This window comes from Gobius niger (assembly GCF_951799975.1).
Source record: "Gobius niger genome assembly, chromosome: 6".
Classification (NCBI taxonomy): domain Eukaryota; kingdom Metazoa; phylum Chordata; class Actinopteri; order Gobiiformes; family Gobiidae; genus Gobius; species Gobius niger.
Window position 1 is genome coordinate 7,543,529 of NC_136857.1, and position 22,457 is coordinate 7,565,985.

Genomic DNA, 22,457 nt, shown 5'->3' on the forward strand with positions numbered 1-22,457 from the left:
TGAACTGAAGCCTTCATTATTTAGATCAAGCTCAAAATCTACATGTTTTTAAATATTACAACATGTCAGTTTGTGAGTGAGCCCCTCAGGAAGATTGTAATGAATATAAATTAGCTGGAAGTGTGTACAGTTTATTAAGAGGCCTGTCATCATCGAGAAATGAAGGACGGAGCGCTCAAGGCAGGAAAAGACCTCCACTGTGGCGTTAATGGCCTTAACTTGCAGTGAGGAGTCAAAATTCAAACAATTAACGGGGAGCAATTCTGCAAAATCGACTTTTTAGAGCTTTTTAACATGTTACAATGTCATTCTCTTATCAAGAACATACCTGGAGTTGTGTTTCGAGCCACTAGCGCATGTTTGAGTAACCTTTGGATCTTCACAGTGTCTTAGCATTGCGGCGACAGCTCCCAAAAATCTCCTCATTTTCCCAAAAAGCTTCACTGCAGCTTTTATTTTTTGCTCTTTTTGAATCAGCTGTGCAGCAAAGGGGAGCAAGAGGACCAAGTATGAAGTGAATGAATAATGCAATGTAAAGCGTCTTTGAGTATCCAGAAAAGCGCTACACAAAACCATTATTATATTATTATTTTAGCTCATTAGCAAGGAAGAGGAAGTGACACTACGAGATTTTTTCTTTCAGCTGTTTCAGATCAATATTGCATTTTCTAACCAGTGGAAACAACCACTTTAGAATGGTTTCATGGTTCTTACAATGTAATACTATGTTCTGAATACACTAGAACATTTGAATCAATATAAAACCTGCTAACTCAATAGATTAGACAAGCAGAGTAGATTGGATTAAGCAAAATAATCTGCCCAAATAGCATTTATATCAAACAAATACGTCAAATTTGGAGTGTGTCCAGCACATGCAGCCCTCTCTGAGTCATGTGAGATCTCGTGTTTTTGCCATTTAAGTTGCGACTAGGTCATTTAATTACTTCATAATCAAAGAGCTGCATTTGGCTCTGAAATGATGAGTTGCAAACGCCTGCCCTAGATACTGTCATAATGAGTGACATAGACACATAGAGGCCAGGCTTCTGTAGTGATCTCTGCTTTACGAGGTCCCCTGAGACGCTCTTGTACCATCTCCCTCCATTTGATTCAGCTCACACACTGCGTCTACGATCCACTTGCATAATGACCCTTTTGTTCTTGCTAATGAATATTACCAGATAGTATTTTTTTTTTTCAACTCTCCCTCTCTCTCTTCTCCCAGTGAGCCTTGTTAGCACCATCAGCACCACTTTCAAAGACCGGGCTTTTGAAATCAATATCAATTCATCTCTATTTTAGTTCCCACCACTTTGCTTATTCAAATGTGTAACAACACTAACACGGGGTCACGGCAGAAGTAGGTCAGCGTAATTGATTTTTGGGGAGAAGGTGACCGCGCGGGCCTCAAAGCTTTTGGAGAAAAAATCTATTACAGAACAAGAGGTATCCAATATGTACAGAGCATGTTCCGGTCGTGGAGAGGATCAGCGGGAGTCCTGGAGAGAGCTGGGGGCGAGAGGATGTAAGATTAGGAATTTTGTGTAAAAGCCAAGATTAATCCGTTTTACAATTAACCTTTAAAAGAGATGCTGCAGTGGTTGAGCATTCACCCACTTATCTGAAGGTGGACTGTCCAATCGCAGCTTCAACCAGTGCATTTGTATGTTTAAGTAAATTGTAAATGTTTAAGTGTCCCATATAGCAGTAGCCTGGCCATCCGTGAACTCCGGTCAATTATACAGTAATTTCCCTACATGTACATCTGGGTCTGATCTCAGTGGCCGTGTTACATTGGTTGAATTTCAACCTACCATTCAGCAAGCGGGGAGGCGGGTGTTGTAGGTGACGTCAAGCATTTGCACCGGCACATTTGCTGGTTGTTGTTTGGCAATGGCGGCGGATACAAAAGCAATAGAGATAGAGTTATGATAGAGTTGTGATAGAGTTATGATAGAGTTGTGATAGAGTTATGATGCTGCTTCACTCACTCGGGCGCATTACATACGTCACGACCAAACGCTAGCGAAAATCAGATCCAATTGTTTCAAAGGAGTTCACCCCTCCCACCTGATAACGGAGCTCAATTGTAAAGGTCCAGACCCTTGTACGAAATGTAGTGAGTACAAGGGTCTGGTGAAACCAGGCTAATATAGCAGTGGTTCCCAACATTTTTCTCCAAGGCGCAGGAAACAAAAAAGGGACAAACTAGGAGGTATCCGGACAAGACTCACCGCTAAGCTAGACGAGTCTTCTATCCCTATTGTTCTGACTAAAGTTCATTCACTGGAGAATGAGACGGATTATATTCGGCTGCTACGTTCCGCCCAGAAGATGGTGAAAGACGGAGGGAGCTGCACAGAAGGAGGTGGAGCTGACCAGTGCAGGACACCACGCTCTGAAACAGGGACAGACCCAGGAGACGGTGCACCATCACAGAGGAGCCAGCCAGGTTTCCTCTGGTGCTCCGGTTTCCCCTACCTCCAAAAACATGCTAGTCAGTTTGGCCCACAATGGCGGCGCGCTCAGTCTCAGCGGCTCAGGACTAAACCAACAACTGCACATCTGTACAATGACAAAAAACTGACTTCCTGAATGAGGATCACTGCTGTAAGGGAAATGTGTGCTCTGCATTTCACCCATCCTTCAACCAGTGTCGTCAGTAACCTGTCAGGAGTAGCGCTCGGTACCGTTAAATGATACCATGATGGTATTGGGGAAAAAAAGTTTAGCTACTACTTGTATCGAAAACAGGTACGTAAAAAAATATCTTCGGTAGAGTTTTGATGCCTGTTGGGTCCAGGGACATCATTAGAGGAAATAAATGATACAAATTTAATTCATGTTTTTCTTTTATGGAATAGATTAACAATATTATTTTGTTTTATGGTTCTATATGACAAATACTTTTATTACAGGTGTCAAAAAAGTACAGTTCAGGTATTGGTATCGAAAAACAAGTATTATTAAATATCAGTATCAGGAAAATTTTTACAGTTACCAGCCCTAGTCAGTAGCAGCGGGCCTATCCATGTACCCATGTCTAGATCTTGAACAAGGATCAGGGATTAGCTGGAGGACAGTCTATACTGTGCATATTTTGGGTTGTTGGGGGAACCCAGATTGTCCAGACGAAAGACTTGGGGAGAACATGCAAGCTCCTAACCCAAAACTATTCTATTTCACCAGTATTTTGTGAATAATGGCAAACATTTTCCAATCAAATGTGTTCCTCATTACAAATATTAAAACCATGGCATTATCATTTCACACTGTGGCATTCCAATATTGTATTTCCATGTATACCTTAAGCCTCTGTTGATTAATTTGCGTTTTAAAGTGCTTTCAGATAAGAACTAATTATGCCTCCACCACTTATTATTTCCCAAGGGTCCTTACACTGTGTGCGCTGTTTGCACATGAACCTCACGCCTTGAAGTTCACACTCTATTTACATATAAATTCCTCAAAAGTGTGGGTTTTTCCACTTCCCTCCGTCCGCCCTTGCTCGCTCTACCTTCACTCTTTCAACGTCAGGCTCACTATACGCTCTCCTGACATGTTCTTTTATCTTCAACCCCCGCTCCACACCGTTCCACCCCCTGCTGAGGAGAGGCGCGGAGATATGAGTTATTTTGTTTTGGTCATAAATTTGAATTGTAAATATGGAGGATAGCTGTAGATCTGACTTCTGACAATAGATGCATGTAAATATTAGGATACTGCAACAAAAACAACAAAAACAATCACCCTGGAACACCAAAAGTTGCTGGTTTGCCCCTTGCTCTGCGTAATGCATATTGAGTATGCAATTTGTGTCTTTGGGCATGAGTTTGTGTGTTTGTGCAGATTTTCCATCACCGAATGTGACTGTGAAGTGATTGAATAATTGTCCGGATTGTAAAACAAATCAGCCGCTGCAATATCAGCCCAGAAAGGCACTCGGAGAAAAATCAGCTTCCGACCAAACGTCTGCTGATATCAAACCCTTGTACCGCGTTTGTAGCAAATCAATTAACATAAATACTTAAACTTGTTCCTGACCTTACTGTAGGTTAGTGAGACGATACACATCATAAATACTTGAACTGTAGCCAATTAAAGAGATCAGAGGAAGCGTGTTTACATGAAGTTAAATCACTAATAAAACCAGCAGATTAATTGCTTTTCTGCGATAGTTCCAAACCCCTTTCATATCGGTTTTGGCCCCTAACATGCCATACTGGTCAAACCCTTATCATTATCATTCATATTGCTTTTGAATGTATTTAAATTGCAGGGAAATACTGTATCTGTCTCATAATGTGCTACATCGAATGCCTTTCTGATGCAATCCCCTCTATTTGCTTGGAACTCACACAATCTGCTAAACTGCTAAAGTGATTTGCAATTTTCTCACCACAGGCACAAAAGCACAATTGCATAACAAACAAAACTTGGAATGTCTACTGTCTCACCATCAGTGTAAATTTTGACAACATGTTTTATTTTAGTTTTAGTCTTAGTCTTTTGACTAAAATGTAATTTAATTTTAGCTTTTCAATTTGAGTCTAGTTTTAGTCTGCTTCCACATGAATAAAGCACAAACCTGTTCATTTGGCAGTGAATTTAAATGATATGAGGCTCTTTCAGACGGTCAATAGAAGTTTGGATGATTTTAGTCTCTCCTTTTCATTTTTATTTAGTCTTATTTCAGTCGACTAAAATATCTGGACATTTTAGTCATAGTTTTAGTTCCAGTGATTTAAACAGACATTATTCTAACCCTGTGATGATAACGAGTGCAGATAACAGATACATTTGCATACTGTACCGTACATGCCTGGAAGACCTTTGACCCTGGAATAATGGGGAAGTGCTAATGCTGAGGGTGTAATGGGCAGTCCATCAACCCCCGCCACGAGAACTGTCCGACACACCAACACGCAACGGGCGCCATAAAGTCATCTTCAAAGCAATCTCTGCACCTCTCATCGATAATGAATGAGGCTTCCTCCTCTCTGCTCTCTCTTAGCATTCATACCTGTCACTCACCACCACAAGCTGTTTGCTGTTAGGCTCCACGACACACTGCACCGCTGTACGCTTTAAAGGAGACATCCGCATGGACCTATAGTGTTGAAATGAGATGGGGGCAGACGAAATCCCTAATGTGGGTATCCAGTGCTTGACGTAAACCTTTCTGCCCACTGGCCGCTGATGCTAGTCTTTTTTCCAAATGTTATTATTACAACTGTTACGACATTGAATTTGTTATGGCATTGCATGTTTGTAATTGTTAATAAAACATAGAGTAGTAGATCCAATCCATTCCACTTTATTTATATAGCACATTTAAACAACAAAAAACACGGTGCTGCACATAAAATCACTGCACTGATATAATAGGTACATTGAACAGTAAATACAAATTAAATTCAAAACAATAAATAATGAAAACTTTAATGTCAAAATGATAAAAAGCAGTGAAATAAATTAAAGTAAAGCACCAAGAGGAGGTGCTAAAAGCCAGAGACTAAAACAATTTCTTAATGCAGTACTAACTTGTTTACCTTAATAAATCCTTTCTGTAGTCCCTCTGGGGGTAATACAAGTGTTGATGTGATGATTGTGGGGTCCTTCATCTCCCCCTGGTGTCTCTGGCCAGAAAACCACAATTGCAACTTCGTTGTCACCGGGTCGGAGCCACTAATACACACTAATGGTATCACAAAGAAGCTAACAGGCTAACGGGAAAAGCTAACTATGGGCTAGCGCCACGTTAAACAGTATTTGCAGCCAAGTTTGAGTGAAAAAAATGTTACTCTCACGGACAATTGATGAGTAAAAAAACATGCTAGACATTTGCAGTGGCGCTTATGGCCTTTAGGGGCATGAGTTACTTTGTACTGCTTTAAGACGAGACTTAAACAGTACACAGTTGGGGCTTTTCGGACTTAGATGGTTATTTGTGAATTAAACTATACAATTTTACAGTTATTTGCCAAAATAAAAATCTACTGGTGTTTTGTTAGTTGGACAGTGGTTAGGCTTCTTGCATGATTTACTTCAGAATCCTTAATAGACCAGGGGTTCTCCAACGGGCAGACCTGGGTCCTGATCCGGACCCCAAAGCCTTTTCATCCTCCCAATATACTTAATTTCTAAGGCTGAATTAAAAATGATCTTAACAGTTTGAATAACATTGAAATAAAATGGCAAAATTATTGATTCATTGATCAGCTCTGCTCTGTAAATAGACAACCTGTGCTCTTGCTTTAACATTTTCAAGAACATTGACTGCATGTGTCCCTGGACAGATGTCGAACGTTGCGAAAGAAAACTATGCAGACCTCGAATGATTTGAGTTGGGGACCCTAAGTCAGATGTGTGTCTTTTGATTGACCAATAGCCAGTGATACCTAAAGATGCAGCAGAGTTTGAAGAGTAGAACGATGATAAAAAAAAATCTCTCTATGCTATCGGAAGCTGACGTCTATGTTTAGCTTTAATGTACAGTACATTAGCTCCTGCATAAGAGAGTAGGCTCAGCATTTGTGAGCAAAGCTAAAGGAAAAGCCATGTAGTGTTTTAATTTCACCCCTTTATACTGTACAAACACGGAATAGAGATGGACTTACTTGTTCATAGCCTCAAATAAATGGGAAAAACAGATGAAACCAAGAGCAGAGCCGAAATGTAGTTTTGGGGAATTGCTCGATCCTAATAAAATCAATACACTGGCTCTTACTCTCCTCTGATCTGACAGAGCATCACAGAAATAAAATCCACTACAAATGTTGAACCTAACCATTTTTGTTCGTGACAAAGGCAGCAAAACCACAAGTGCAAAACCACAGCCCCTCAAAACCAAGTAATTATCCAGATGTTATGAATGAATGGGCTTTATTTACAATTCGCCATATGAACAATAGTCTGCTCCCGTCTGAATTAAACACTGGTCTGTGTAGAAGGCCTGAAACCAAGCTATTTGCTCCTATCCGCACATTTGCCTATAGCGTCTTCCTCTCTTCCCGCAGCGATCTTATTTGTTTCCGAGTGAAGACCTCATTAAAGGAAGGCTGTGAGATTTATGGAGCGGTATTAGCGCCCGGGAAGGACACATATAGAGTTAGATAGATGTGGTTGAAATAGTGAGGCGCGTACTGCCATCTCCAGGGAGGGGACCGCCCAGACACAAGTGCTGAGCCAGCGTGGCATATGAACAAATACAAAGGAGGAGGGAGAGCGTGAATGTGGAGAAGAGTGGAGATAGTGCTGGAGAGGTAATGGGTAAGTGAGGGGGGGAAAAGGGACGGCGCAGGCACACAGAAAGAGCTAAGTGTGACTGCGGGTAAGTTTTTGTGCTTGGCTGCACAGAGGAACATTGATTTGACATGCAATTACTGGAGGGCTATGAGAGGCCGCTCTTCTCAGCAGCGGCGGAATGAAAGAGCAGTGAAGACATGGAGAGGCGCGCAGACAGGCGGGGTCAGTGACTCCGCGAGCTGATGCAGTCTGTGTCTGTGAAGGTCGCGCACATACACTGTCTGATATGGCAGTGCGATTGTTTTCCCTTCACACCCTTTGCAGCTTTTAGATTGCTATTTGTTATTGTGTGAGGGTGTGGATGAAGTTTATTCAGTGAACACTCCTCTGTGTCTTGCAGTCAACTATGATTGCAGTTTTCCTAATCAACCATTTCACCCCAACTTTTTTAAATTTGAATTAGGTTAAGGTTAAGAAAACAGATCAAATCAACATAAAAATGAATTAATTACAGTAAAAGGCAAGAGCGCAGAGTGCTGTTGTCAGCCTGGATTTGAACATGGTCAGAGTTGAGGCCTGTCTCACATCCTCATTAAAGCTTGTGCCAAAATTTTGGCTGCAGGAAACTGAAACGCAGCGTGTTTATTATTGACTCTGGGAACCACCAGGAGGACCCGAGATGGTTCATACGGCTCTAACATGTCAGAGATGTAGGCCTACTTTGGTGCTAAACCATGAAAAGACTTGTACACAAGCAGAGCTGTTTTAAATTCTATTCTCTGAGTGACAGGAAGCCGGTGCAGAGACAGAGTAACAGACTAACAGGGGTATGCGGTTTGTTTTTTCGTCAAATTGTGTCAAAATAGGGCTTCTAAAAACACTAAATCAGGACTAAAACAAGGCGAAATTTGTCTAAATGGAAAAAAAATCATGACTACTTTTGCACATCACTAAGTTACTGTGCATTTTTTGTTTTGGGCCAAGTGCTGGTAATATTAGGAAAAATAAACCACCTGCACCTTTAATGATTCTGAAAATATTGTCAATTTCTTTCAACTTTCCGCTTCGGAGACACTCCCCAAATCCCTCTGTTTGGTCGTGTATGATGTTTACCACAAGGATTTGGAGGAAGTGGTGCTTTACTTTGGGTTCAGCCTCTGGTCTTTTGACGAGGAGCAAAAAAACAGTTGTGGATAGAAGATATCGTGGCTTCGAATATTAGGATGACATTATTACCAATATATTGTGCAGCCCTTTTTCATTACTTTCTTTTCTCCTTGTTCCTTTTTTCAGTACTCATATTTTTTCTCCATTTTACCTTTTTATTTATTTATTTATCTATCAACATGTGCCACACCACAACATACTGTATATAGCCAAGGCTAATTTGCAATGTCCGTTCCTAGAAGGGCTTTTCATATGCACACAGACAATAGAGGAAAGACATTTACAGCAACATTAATTCTGGCAGTACACAAAGGAAGTGCATTTGAGTGGAATCTAAAAATGATTGCACACTTAAAACACTGTTTCAGCTTAGGAGAGAGTTCTTTATATATATTTCTTGGTATGTATGTCTGGATGAGTAAAGACTTTATTCTTTCTGTGGCGAAAGTCACCAGCTAAAGCAGCTCTTAAAACACAGTTAGGTGCGGAGAGTTAGAAAATGCTCCCAGTAAAGTTACAGTCAGGTCTCAGGAGAGGTCTCAGCAATCACACATTTTTGTTTGGCCATTTTTTAGGCATTTTTTCAACAGTAAAAATATCTGTAATAAACTAAATGCTGGTGAAATGTTGCGCGGTGTAGCTGTAAGGTCCTCATATCGACACAGGTCTCTCTCCACAGAAGGTCCCATTAGACGCTCTCTGTGCTCTGAGGCGGACGGTCGATTCAAGGTTTAACACTTTCTGCTCTGTTACTCCCTGTTCAAGCCTTCAACGCCTCTTCAGCTCAGAAACAGATTTAACGCATCAGGATCCGCTGAATGTTTCCTTGACATTGATGGACACTTTCTCAGTTTCCGTCAGTGTTTTTTTGCAGCTTGTGGACTTTGCCTCACAGTGTATTCTCTCTGACTATCACATATGTCTTGACAAACACAGCTCTCTGCTTCACCGTAGCCATATTGCTTGTTGTGACTTATAGATGGATGGATGGTTATCTAATTACTAGTATCATTATCTTTGTCAGGTGCGGGGTAAGGAGCTGGCCCGTCTGTCCAGAGACCCCACCCTGGAGTTGAGGGACCCTACCCTGGCGCACATCCTGAGGAGGGGCCCTCGCAGACGGGCAGGTCTGGCACCCGCCGCACGGGTCCTGGGCCCCGTGACCATGGGCATGGCCGACTGCGTGGACAGCTGCACCCAGACGGACATCAGCTTCCAACATATGATGACTCTGGGGCGGGGCAGCCAGCACCCCTGTGGAGCCCCGCCCCCTCCTGACCCCCCTCCGTCTCCGCCTCTCCCTCCTCTGCTGGACCCTTATCTGCTTAATGACCTGTGAGTGGGACAGACTGTAACATGTGTCCAATATGGCCAACATGTTTATTTTGAAACATTGTTTTTTGTGTCCCGACCCCATTCACTCTTGACTGTTCTCTCCAGGGCTTGACATTAGCCTTTTGGCTTTTCTTCTACAATTGATGTTTACTAAACCACAGCTCAATATGTAAATTATACATCTATAAAAAAAAAATGTCAGATTAGATGCTAAGGGGACATAGTGTGTCAAGCCGTGCTCCTTTTTAATATAATGTAGAATTATGGTATTCTATGGTTTTTATTTAGACAGGTACAGTGCACAATTTAACATTGACAAAAAGGAAAGATGCATTGTACCAGGTTATAGCAAAAGTGCTAATTTCCACCTGTAGTCCCTGGGCAGGTTGATGTTGCAGTACAAAAATTAAAGCAGAACTAAGTAACTTGTTTACCTTAATAAATCATTTTTGTTTTACCTGGGGTAATACAAGTTAATGTGATGGGGGGTCTTTCATCTCCCCCGGCGTCTCTGGCCAGAAAACCGCAATTGCAACTTTCCTGCCTTCGGGTCAGAGGCGCAATACACACTAATGGAATCATGAAGACGAAGCTAACAGGCAACGGGCAAAGCTAACTGCGGGCTAGCGCCACTTTAACAGTATTTATAGCCAAGTTTGAGTGAAAAAAAATATCTCTTATAGTGTATTGAGTTGTGGCACAATGTACAATATCCCTCTCTCCCTTTGTATTTTCTATCAGCGTAGTATTTACTCTCACGGACAATTAATGATTAAAAAAACAACATGCTACGACACCTGCAGTGGTGCTTATAGCCTTTAGGGGCATGAGTTACTTAGTTCTGCTTTAAAGCCAGTGGTCCAAACAAAAATCATTTCAAATCAATGTATTAAACACATTTCCTCTTATTTAAAGGTGCATTATGGAGCTTTTTATGCTGTGACCCAATGGCTGGCTAGAATAACACCTTTACTTTCGATCATGGTGGCCTCCATGTAAATGTTTTGTAGGTTTTCTGGTGAGAGGGTCCGTCAGCAGTGAAAACCTAAACTCTAAAAACAATTGATCCTGGAGCCACTGTGATAGAAAGTAAAGGTGCCATGGTAACCACTCATACAGCCGCTGGGTCACCTAACATAAGAAGTTCTATAATGTACCTTTAACTTGGTCAGGTAAGAGTCTGTACCATATGACAACTGCCTCATGCTCGTTTGTCATGTTTGGCATGTTATAAAGTTCAGAACATGTTTTAGTAACAATCAAACAGTGGTAAAAGTGCACATATACGGTAAATCGATAATTGGTCTTTGATGTTTAGATTCATCGAGCCAGAGTACTATGACCCGGCTGACTACCTGGACATCACGCAGCATGACGTGGACCGGCAGGACGAGCTGGAGTATGAGGTGCCTCACTCAAATCCTGTTTATAATTGTTTGGATTTCTTTGTCCCACGAGCTCATTGTGTTTCCTGTATCGGTCATTGTCTACAGGAAGTGGAGCTGTACAAGTCTCGACAGCAGGACAAGCTTGGTCTGACCGTGTGTTACCGGACCGACGAGGAAGAGGACCTGGGGATTTATGTGGGAGAGGTAAAATAAAACATCTTTACAAAAAAGCTTGAAATAGATGTACTTCTAAACTAAATGGAAACTGTCTTTCCCCAAGGTCAACCCCAATAGCATCGCTGCAATGGACGGACGTATTCGCAAAGGGGATAGGATACTGCAGGTATATAAAGTAATATAAGATAAGCCTTTGTTGATGTCACAATGGAGAAATGTACTCGTTACATTCAGCTCTCAAACAGGGGTGTGCAAAATAGACAGGAAATAGAGGTATCTTATATACAATGACTACAAAAACTTTAGGGGGCAAAAAGTACAAACAATAAAACATAAAATAATCAGATAATAGAGCAAAGTGCAGTTAATTGTCACATTATTGGCAAAATGTAGAGAAGAACGTGAACATTTTACACAATAAAGTAACTTGTTTACTCTTCAGTATTCAGGAAAACTAGACTGAAAAGGCTGAGGCTGAAGCTTAGTTTATTTTGCCTACCCTTTTCACAAACTTTAATTTTCACACTGACACAACCAAGTGAGTTTACAGAATATCAATAAAAATTCACATTCCCCAAGAAACCAAAATAATAATACAAATTCAAAAGTATATTTTGATATTTATTTTCTATACAAGAGTTCATTATTTAAGCTTTCATCTTTATTTTAAACACAGATAATGATAAACAGGACATAAGCTCATCCTGTTAACCAGTGGTTCTCAAGTGGTGGTTCGGGGCCCAAAAGTGGGTCGCGGAGCCTTTTCCAACACATTTCTTTCAATATAGTGTATCTTCTCTAAAAGTGTAGAAACATCTGAATCTGTAAAAATGACTGTTGTTTTGATCATAGATCAGCTTTATTATTCTATAGGTTTATGTAATGTTTATTCAACACGAATGTTCAAATACAGTAACTTATAAGTATATAAATTCAAATATAGTAAATTCAAATATAGTATTTCACATGATCAGAAGAAATTAAATTCTTATTTGGGTCATGGCTTGGAAACCTACAAATATGTCCTCACCACTGCTCTAAACAACAGACTTGTAATTTTACATCTGTTCGCACTTTAGGTTTAGGAAAAAAAAAAGATCCTTTAAGTTCATACTGGGTGTTTTTTATTTCAAACCATTTCTGGACTCAATCTGGAACGATATTTTTATTGTATTCATAATCAACTAAGTCACATTTCAGGACTGTGGAACTGATAAACAGATCATGAGTTCTATTATTAATTGGGAATGAGGTGTAGTTTGACAACACAATCCAGATCTCTTCAAATGAATGAATGAGTGCACGTGTTCTCTCTTCCCAAGACACATTCCTCCCGCGAGAAACAGCCAAGGATTTTCATATTATTAAAACATTCTCTGGATTTCAACAAACTCTCGTACATTTTTACCATCGCAAAATAATTTTAACCAGGAGAGACATGAAGAGACAAGGAGTGGGTTTATGAAATGGATTTGTGCGGGAACATATCTCTCACTTGGGCTGAGACGCTGATGATGGTGAATTGGAGGAGACTGAGAGGATGAAGAGGTGGAGAGGCAGCATCAAGAGAGACAGAACGAGAGCTTTTGTATGAATTCATGAATCCATTGTGAGAGTATCCTCAGAGGCAAAGGTAGCTGGCTACAATGGACACAGTCAGGCTAAATTCAAGCTTAAACAAACTTAATAAAAAGGCATATTATTATAGCATGCAGACCTTGACTATCTGCTTAATACCAAATAACAGCGATATGTATCATCTCTTTAATGCAACAAGCCTCAATAACTTGTTACTGTTCAAAATCCTGGCTAATCCTGCCCTTTTTCATTACAATACCTTCATCTATTCTTCGGTGTGACCTTTTGACGAGAGATTAGACATTAATAACCGTGGAATTTCATTTTAAAACAGCAACCTTTTCATGAATCGAGTAATTTAATTGAAACTGCCCCTGGTGCACGGGGTTTTTTTGAGGTCCCCTGTTATCTGGCACGAGCTGAATTTCCCCCCTCTTGTAGATAAATGGAGTGGACATCCAGGATCGAGAGGAGGCTGTGGCGATTCTCACCAGAGAGGACAGCACTAATTTCTCCCTGCTTCTCGCTCGGCCTGAGACTGAGGTGAGGAACGAGGGTGTGCTGTTCTGCGGGGGATGAAGAGGAGGGCATGTGTGTCGTAGGAATAAGGATTAAAGGACTTTGGAATAAAGTATCTAATTGCAAGACATCTCCATCCACTTTACCTGTAGGAATGTGTGAGTGATGGGGCTTGAAGGCTTTGACGAAAGAAAATCAGCAGAAAGCTTCCAACAATGGACAAGGCTTAACTATGTTCATCATAATTCAATCATTTGGCAAACAAAGGTAGATGCATCCACTATTGACTCATGCTCGATCCAGCACACCAAGATAAAAGCACCATCTTATTCATTAGTTCAGGAGTTTCTTTCTGCCTAACTATTAACAGACAAAACACTTAAAATGTGCGTATTTAATTATATTCATGTAATGTTGTTGTACCTGCGGAGCTGATCAATGAGACGAGCTGTGTGCTCTTATTTTGGCGTGCTGGATCGAAACAGGAAGTCACTTCTTGGGCAGCATTGTTATGATTTGAAGTTATGCAGAGTCAATTGTGGCTTGATACAATTTAGAGAAAGTGATCAAATTCCACCCATCAAGTGTAAAAATGTAGAAACCTTTGGGGAGTGACTAAAATAATAGCTTTTTTTTTTTTTTTTTTTTTTTTTTACAGCCAGACAGGAGGCAATGTGTACCATAGTAATAAAAATAAAAATAAGGTAACAAGGGTGACCACCTGTTCCTCAGGCAGTTAGGCTTCGGAGATTTCCCACTTCACCATTGGTTCCATTAGGTAGTAGAACAATCAAATTCACATATTAGTTGTGCAGCTGAGAGTCTCGCTGCACATATGGCAGAGCGCTGTTTTATCCGCAGCGCTGTGTGTTCCTAATCCCATTTGCTGAACGTCTCTCCCTGCTCTTCACTCTGTGCTGATCTATCCACGGCAGTGTTAATTTTGACCAAATATTTAGTTTTAGTCTTAGTTTTAGGTTATTATAATCTTATTTAGTCAAGATCCTCTGCTTCGTGGAGCTTCTCCCATATGAACAAAGCTCAGAGCTGTTCTAATTAATTTTAATATGAGGCTCTTTCAGACAGTGTTAAAGTTGGGGCACCTGATTTTGTGGTGTTGTAGAAAACATTTATTTTTGCCACCTCAGCAAAGCACAGACCTTGTTGTATTGTCTTCACTTGAAGTTTTATTGAGCAATGGATGATAATCTATCATAAGCATCTAATCTAAATTAGAGGAATTTATCCTGGGGGTGGCCGCCCCTGCTTCACTTTGCCACCACTCAACGCTGTATTATGGGTGTGAAATGTGCATATAATGACATTCTTTGAACAATTTGAATACACAGGAGGGACTGTGAGAGCTAGAAACAAGTTTGGGGCAACACTAAAACTGGACTAAAACTAAATGAAAAGTTTTTCATGAGACTAAAACTATGACTAAAATGACCAAATATTTTAGTCGACTAAAATCTGACTAAATAAAAATGAAAAGAAGAGACTAAAATCATCCAACCTGCCACTGACAGTTTGAAAGAGCCTTTAGTCGACTAAATTTACATCGACTAAAACTAGAAATTGAAGAGAATTTTTTTAATTAATTCTCGACTAAAATGAAAGGACATTTTCGTCAAAAGACTAAAACTAAATTAAAATATGTTCAAACTCATTGGAAGCTTTTATGTTCTTTGTCGTTTCATTTTGATCGTTATCTGGACATTTCAGTCATAGTTTTAGACTAAAAACAACTTTTAATTTATCTTTGGTCTAATTTTAGTCAGCATAAATATTAAGACAAATCTGGTCCATGGGCCAAAAAACCCTCCATACTCAATAATTATATATTTAAAGATTTACTTATCTCAAATTCATCTCACAAAATGGCTTAACTAGTAACTTTTTTCCACTATCTGGGAAGGTGTCTCCATCTTAACACCTGGAGATCAATATTTGCAAACCCATAACCCACAAAGAGAGGACGGTGGTTCCCTGTTTTATCTGATGTTTGCTGCAAAGTCACTGGTGTTCGAGCTAAGAGGAGCACAAACACGATGAGAGCACAGATATGAGCAGAGGAAGACAAATAGAGCTCCCTCTCTCTGCCTGCCTGAGCTAACATGGCCCCGCTTTTGTTCGTCTCAAGGTCACTCCTCCTCCGACAGATAGGGGGGGCACTGGAGCAGAGGCTTCACGACCTTCCCATATCGGCACGCTTCCCAATTACAATTATGTACTGGAATTAAGCGAAGGCAAAATTCTCGATGAATGATAAGGGTCTATTTTTGAAACAGGAAGTGGTGAAGTGTATACTTAGGTTAGGTCCACAAATTTGCCATATAGATATCATCAAAAGAAATATGCAAACAGAAAATACACAAATACAACCTTTTATAATTAATTGTTACTAAACATTCTAATGGCTCTGTCAACTCATAAAGTCTCATCTGGTGTCTGAATACTGCAATTCTCTTTTACTATAGTGCTACTATGTGTTTCTCTTTGTCCATTTTTGACATTGTTCTTTGGGCGCGTTTTTGTTTCATGAGGATAGGCCAAGTAAATACAGAGGTAAATCTGGTGAAAACATCAGCATTTTGATTCTTCCATACTGTAGATTTCATCCTTCCCTTTACCTTAAAGAGACTGTTGTTTAACTCAGAGGGAAATCCATTTTGCCCCTTTGCAGTAATTTACATTTATAGACCAGTGTGCGACGCCTGCAGCAATTATGAAAAAATACAAAGTGAAAATAAATGCTGGATGCGGGGTTGTTGTTAGAAACATTAGCTGCTTTGACATTTGAAATTTAATTTGTTAATTTATCAGAACGGGACAATGCAAATGAATGATCTAGTGCAGTTTTAGCTCAAAGATGCTTTCCTTCCACAGTCCCATGGATGGGGTTGAAATCTTCCACCAACACATAACATACATGAGAGCTACAAAACATGTACGGCATGACATACAGTACAAATATACAGAAACAGTACAACGCACAAAAACACACTAAATCAATGCACCTTAACACACATCCTAAATACTGTAAGTTGTGCGAAACCTGCTTGGAAACGCATCTATCTGAAGAATCATATAGGGTGGTCCAAAATCCTTGAGGTGCCCTGTTAAAGGAACAGGCCACTGTTTTTACATACTGTGATATTACCTGTTCTTACCTGAGCTTAGACGAGTTGATGCGCACCTGTCTGGTCTGTGTGCCTGCCCGTGGTAGCTTCCAACTTCACCCCCATTTGGAGCTATAGGAATATGCTGGGAGAGGCCAAATGCTAACAACATCTTTGACCAAACAGGTACATATCAGCTCGTCTAAGCTCAGGCAAGAACATATCTCAGTATGTAAAAACAGTGACCTGTTCCTTTAAGATTAATGTGTACTTTAGTGTTCCTGTAGGGACATTTGTCCTCTGCATTTGACTCATTCTTCGATGCTGGGGCAATCTGTAAGGAGCAGTGGCAGTGCCTGGGTACCTGTTAGAGAATTAACAATGGTGTTCGAGACGAGAGGTTGGATGATAAATAGGCAGTAGTCTGGATGTCTTATACAGGATATGTTCATTTACCATCGGTGCGGGACCTGGAGACATGAACTCGAGACACAGTGCTAGTCCTACCATTCAAGTCTGTCTACACTTCCACAGAAAAGGGATAAATACCCTCTCAGAGCGTCATACTGATACACAAGCAAACATTCAGTGGCTGAGAGTGGCGCCTGAGCACCACAGTCAAGGCTATGACAGAGAAAGTACGACTGTACAGCTTGCCACAGTAAGATAAATAGCGATTTAATGTTATCCTCTAACAGCACCCATCTCCAGATTTGGAGCCAGGCTAATGGTCAGAATGTTGTATGTTTTTGATTGGGTGGACCTGAATAAACCCATCCAGATACGGGGAGAGAAACACAAACTCCACACAGAAAGTCCTGCACGGTCTGAGAATCGAATCTGGGACCTTCTTGCTGCTCCACAACCCTGATCCTCACTGGAACCGCCCCTGCAAACCAGGAAGCGTCATGATGATGAACAAACTTACCCTTTGTTTGGTCTGAAACTCTAGATATTTAGATACTGCTGCTTTAGTTTTAAACAACAAACGCGTTACTGTTTGGGCGGCACTGGCACAAACCCTTTAAGTACATGAGTTGAAATATGGGGCAAGTGAAATGGATTTTCATTCAGACCTAGCGGCTGTGGGGAGTGGAGTGAGACCATCTGTATTCAGACCACAAGTACAGACGGAGCTAGAGGGCACATTTGGAAACCACCTCATTAACAGTCCAACACACAAGCACATAAGAATTTGCATGAAGGAGGAATGCAGAAAGATCGACTTAAGACAACATTTAAAGCCCGTTGGATCACCGTGCGGTTTGTTTTGTCATTTTTAACAAGTCGCCATGTAAACATCGTCATCCCCCGTTCAATCTTACCGCGCCTTGAGCAAATCAAACATATCAAGGCCAGACATAATGTATTACTAAGGCAGTGGCTTCAAGAAGGACTGAAGCAGACAGAGAGGAGAGAGGGAAGCGTCACAGGGAAACACACACACTCACACACGCTGGGATTAAAGGCCGGAGCTGTCGAGGGAGAGAGAGGCAACTAAAAAGGACGTCAATGAGTGAAGAAAGGAATAATCGATATGTTGTAACACAGTCTGAGCACAGTTTTCCACCAGAACCACCAGGCTAATTAGACAAGGGTTTCTGCTCACTGAAGAGGTTTACGCATGGATTTACTGGAAAACGTGTCAGTAAATAAACACTCCTAGTTTATATTAAATAAACACCGTTAGGAATGTTTATTTAAAGCAGCTACAAAGCATTTCTTGCAGTTTATTTATCATTCATAAACTCAGACTGTGATTAGATTTGGGCAGTGATATGTGAGATTTTTTTCCCCTCATGTCTTTCTGAATGAATTGTTTTTTATTGTAAAGCACATGAAATATGGCTGTTATGTGACTGATGAAAGGGATTAAAAATAAATCTCAGTTTAAACAGTAAATTAATGCTTTCTACCCTGGCGCCATTTTACCACAAAATAGATTCAATTTGACTTGCCAATGTCCAAACCCCAGACTCAGTTGTAGTATTGATAAAAACACACCAGTGCAAATACAAATGAGACTGACTGATTTAATCCTGATTCAAATAAAAAATCTTATGAAAATGAATGTATCTGAATGGCTCCTTTAATGGGCTTTAATGAAACATATATAAAGACAGTCTGTCTTTCTGGTTTGCTCCCATAAAGCCAGCCCACACTCTGTGTACGTCACTCAGTGATTTCTATGTAGGTTTTTATGTTTGCAATGCAGCTCTGATCACTGGAGCAAAAGAGGAAGAAGTGGGACCTCTTCTGGTGTTACGAATAACTGCATATAACTATATTTGTATAAATATTGGTATTTTTTCCAGTTCTTTAAAGGAATAGGCCACCGTTTTTACATACTGAGATATGTTCTTACCTTAGCTTTGACGAGTTCTTTAGGACCTGTCTGATCTTCACCCGTGCCTTCAGTCACGTAAACACAGCGCAGACGGCGTTAGCATTTAGCCTCTCCCTCTCTCCTCTATAGCTCCAAACAGGTCAAGATAGAAGCTACCAAGCTCATCCACGTTTTCCCTATTTAAATATGGTTACGTGAAGTGTTACATTACATTGTTTAATTTTGTGTAATTATACTTTGTAGTGTAACACTTCACGTAACCATATTTAAATAGGGAAAACGTGGAAGAGCTTGGTAGCTTCTATCTTGACCAGTTTTGGAGCTATAGAGGAGAGGGGGAGAGGCTAAATGCTAACGCCGTCTGTGCTGTGTTTACGTGATTGAAGGCACGGGTGAAGATCAGACAGGTCCTAAAGAACTCGTCAAAGCTAAGGTAAGAACATATCTCAGTATGTAAAAACGGTGGCCTATTCCTTTAAGCTATAGCCAAGGTAAATCACTTGTAAAGGCCTGTAGCATATGTTCTGTATGTCTTAGTGTTATGACAATATAAATACTACCTCACAGTGCGACATTGTACTGATCATGACTCTGATGTATTAATTGTTTATTTTTTCTCTTATGCTTCTATCAGAATGACAACTCAATGGACCAAGACGAGCTGGATTTAGAACCTTTGGACAATGCAGCTCATTTGCTCAGTGACCAAAATGTCAGGAGCAACTGCACCAAGCCGGCGATTGGAGCAGGGGGCACTGATGGAGGGGCACGAAGCAGAGGGTGCCCAGCCCTATTGCAGACTGTGCTGAGCAACAGTCAGGAGCTGGACAGTGGCGTGGGGCGCACAGACGAGAGCACCCGATACGAAGAGTCCTCAGAGCACGACCTTTTAGGAGACGACCACACGAGCGCCCCAAACACGAACACTACCAACACTCCGGGAAGTATGCGCAAGTTCTTCACCCACCGATCAGACACCCCTCCCCTGCTGCACTCCCAGGACCTGCAGTTCAGCACGGACTCTCTCCTGGGGCTGGAGGGGGTGAGCGGAGGGTGGACAGAGCAGCTGGACCGGGGCTACGGAGCGGACCCCATGATTCGGACAATGATGATGCCCGGGCTGACTGAGGAGGAGTGTGAGAGGTACAAGGAGCTGCTGGAGATCAAGTGCTATTATGAGAAGAACTCTGGGGAGGGGGACACACAGGAGGAGGGGGGTGTGCCCCTGGACGTCAACAGAAACGAGAGTCTCTCGCAGCACGAGCTGGCTCTGCTGGAGGAGGAGCTGCGCCATCTCGAGTTCAAGTGCCGCAACATCCTGAGGGCGCAGAAGATGCAGCAGCTGAGGGAGCGCTGCATGAAGGCCTGGCCCCTGGAGGACAAGTCTCCGGGGTTAGGGGGGGGACTGGGGGCGGCTCGCCTGGACACTAGTGCTACTCTGTCTGACATCAACGAGATCCCAGAGAGGGACCGCTCCGACAAGGACAGTACAAGTGCCTACAACACCGGGGGAGAGAGCTGCCGCAGCACGCCCCTGGTCAGTGAGCAGTACCCCGCCAACTCCACCCAGAGCCTGCAGGGGGGCGGGGAGGCCCCTGTGTCTCCTGGGGCAGAGCTGCCCTCACTCAGCTGGCAGAGAGCGGACAGAGAGAACAATCTGTACTCACCACAGTTTCAAAAAAGAGGAGCAGAGACCAAGTCCTCCAGCCCAGCGTTCAAAGTCCGCTCTTTGTCCAGAGATGGAGGAAGCAGGAGGGGCTCAGATGGAGCGGTTAAGCGGTCCATAAAAACCAATGGGTCTTTTGAAAGAACCGGCGGGCGCAGTGCCGAGAACAGCCCCTACCTGTCCCGCCGTCAGACTGAGCCCCTGTCGCCTCAGCGCTTTTTGAGCTGTATGCACCTGGGGTCTCCCTCCACCTCTCCACAGCTCGGATTCAAAGACCTGTCCCGAGAGGAGGGTGTGGGCAGTGGAGATGCCAGCCCCATGAGCCTGGGCAGCACATGTAAGGAGGTCCCAAACACAGCAGCTACTCTGCCCTTACCCTTGTCGCCGCGCATGGAGTGGAAGGTGAAGATCCGCAGCGATGGTACCCGGTATGTGGCCAAACGGCCCGTGAGGGACCGACTGCTGAAAGCTCGAGCCATGAAGATCAGCGAGGAGCGCAGCGGCATGACCACAGACGATGACGCTGTGAGTGAAATGAAGATGGGCCGCTACTGGAGCAAAGAGGAGCGCAAACAGCACCTGCTGAAGGCGCGAGAGCAGCGCAGACGCAGGGAGTACATGATGCAAAGCCGCCTGGAGTGTCTGAGAGAGCGGGAGAGGGAGCAGAGCTCTGGACAGCAGGGGGCGCCACTACCACAGGTGCCCTCCTCCATCCTGGAGCTTTGCCATCGGAAGAGCATGAAGAAACGCAGCCGCAAGATTCTGGACAACTGGATCACCATCCAGGAGCTGCTGACTCATGGGACCCGCTCTGCAGATGGGACAAAAGTGTACAACCCTCTGCTGTCTGTCACCACAGTGTAGCCTCAAACACAGCACCAGCAAGAGAGGAACATCAGACGTTCAAACATGAGGCAGTCACAATGAAGCCATCACTGAAGCAGGGCTCGCATTACAATCAGAGTTTGTCCCACAGATGTTTTCCATCTGATGTTGTTCTGTCTCTTTTCAACTTTTAAAACAGACTTAAAGGCACAGAATTTTGCCGTAAAAGTAGCATTTCACCCAGATAACGGGACACTTTGTTTTATTGGCAAACATTGTAATTGAAGCTGCTTAAGGTTGATGTTTTAGATGCAACATATTTAAACATTGTGACCACTGCACATCCAAAATGCTTAATTGTGATGCAAAGAACTAAGATAGTGGACTCACGAAAGCTTTCATCCTTCAGTTATAGAATATATTAGACTTATCTAAAAGACCATACAATTAGGGATAGAATCACATAAATTATGTTACATTCATATTGCAGTAGCTTTATCTGTATCTGACTGGAAACACATGTAGGGAAATGCAAAAGCAGCAGCGCCATCTGCTGGACAACATTACAAATCACACAATATCAGTAGAGCACAATTCTTCGAGCCAAAATACAACTGTGAAACAATTGCTGTGCCATTTCCCCTAAGTGCTATAAGATCAGTGAACTATGTATCAACGCAGTGAATGTGCCAATTTACAAAGAACGTTAAGAGATCAGGTTTTTGTCATAATTTGACTTGTCTAGAGCACAATTCAGTAAGTAATTATGTCACAAGAACAAGAAAACATAGCTATAGACAGTAATGTTACACTCACTTAAGTAAAAGCACAGATACCGGAGCAAAGGATTTACTCAAGTCAAAATATCTGATGAAAACTCCACAAACACGTATCCACATTGAAATGTACTTGAAGTTAAAAAAGGAAAAGTATTTAACACTTTTGAATTTGAAAACCTTTGAAAGCGTTAACTGTGCGTCAGTTTTAATTGTGCTGTTGTTAAACAGAAGAGACTGAATGAGCCGCTGGTGTTTTTAGATTTATTTATGTTAATTCAGATCCAAACAACTTAACTGCAGCGT

General features: G+C 41.9%; 1 protein-coding gene across 1 annotated transcript in view; it reads left to right on the forward strand.

Moving 5' to 3' along the window:
* LOC306964469 (PDZ domain-containing protein 4-like) overlaps nucleotides 1-22,155 on the forward strand; it is a 35,032-nt gene extending 12,877 nt beyond the window's left edge. Inside the window, exons 2-7 of the mRNA XM_079558471.1 lie at nucleotides 9,443-9,753; nucleotides 11,072-11,159; nucleotides 11,247-11,345; nucleotides 11,422-11,484; nucleotides 13,338-13,439; nucleotides 19,519-22,155. Of these exons, the coding sequence (XP_079414597.1) occupies nucleotides 9,443-9,753; nucleotides 11,072-11,159; nucleotides 11,247-11,345; nucleotides 11,422-11,484; nucleotides 13,338-13,439; nucleotides 19,519-21,414 (2,559 nt within the window). The 3' untranslated portion in view covers nucleotides 21,415-22,155. The remainder of the gene's footprint in view (nucleotides 1-9,442; nucleotides 9,754-11,071; nucleotides 11,160-11,246; nucleotides 11,346-11,421; nucleotides 11,485-13,337; nucleotides 13,440-19,518) is intronic.
* The last annotated feature ends 302 nt before the right edge of the window (nucleotides 22,156-22,457 follow it).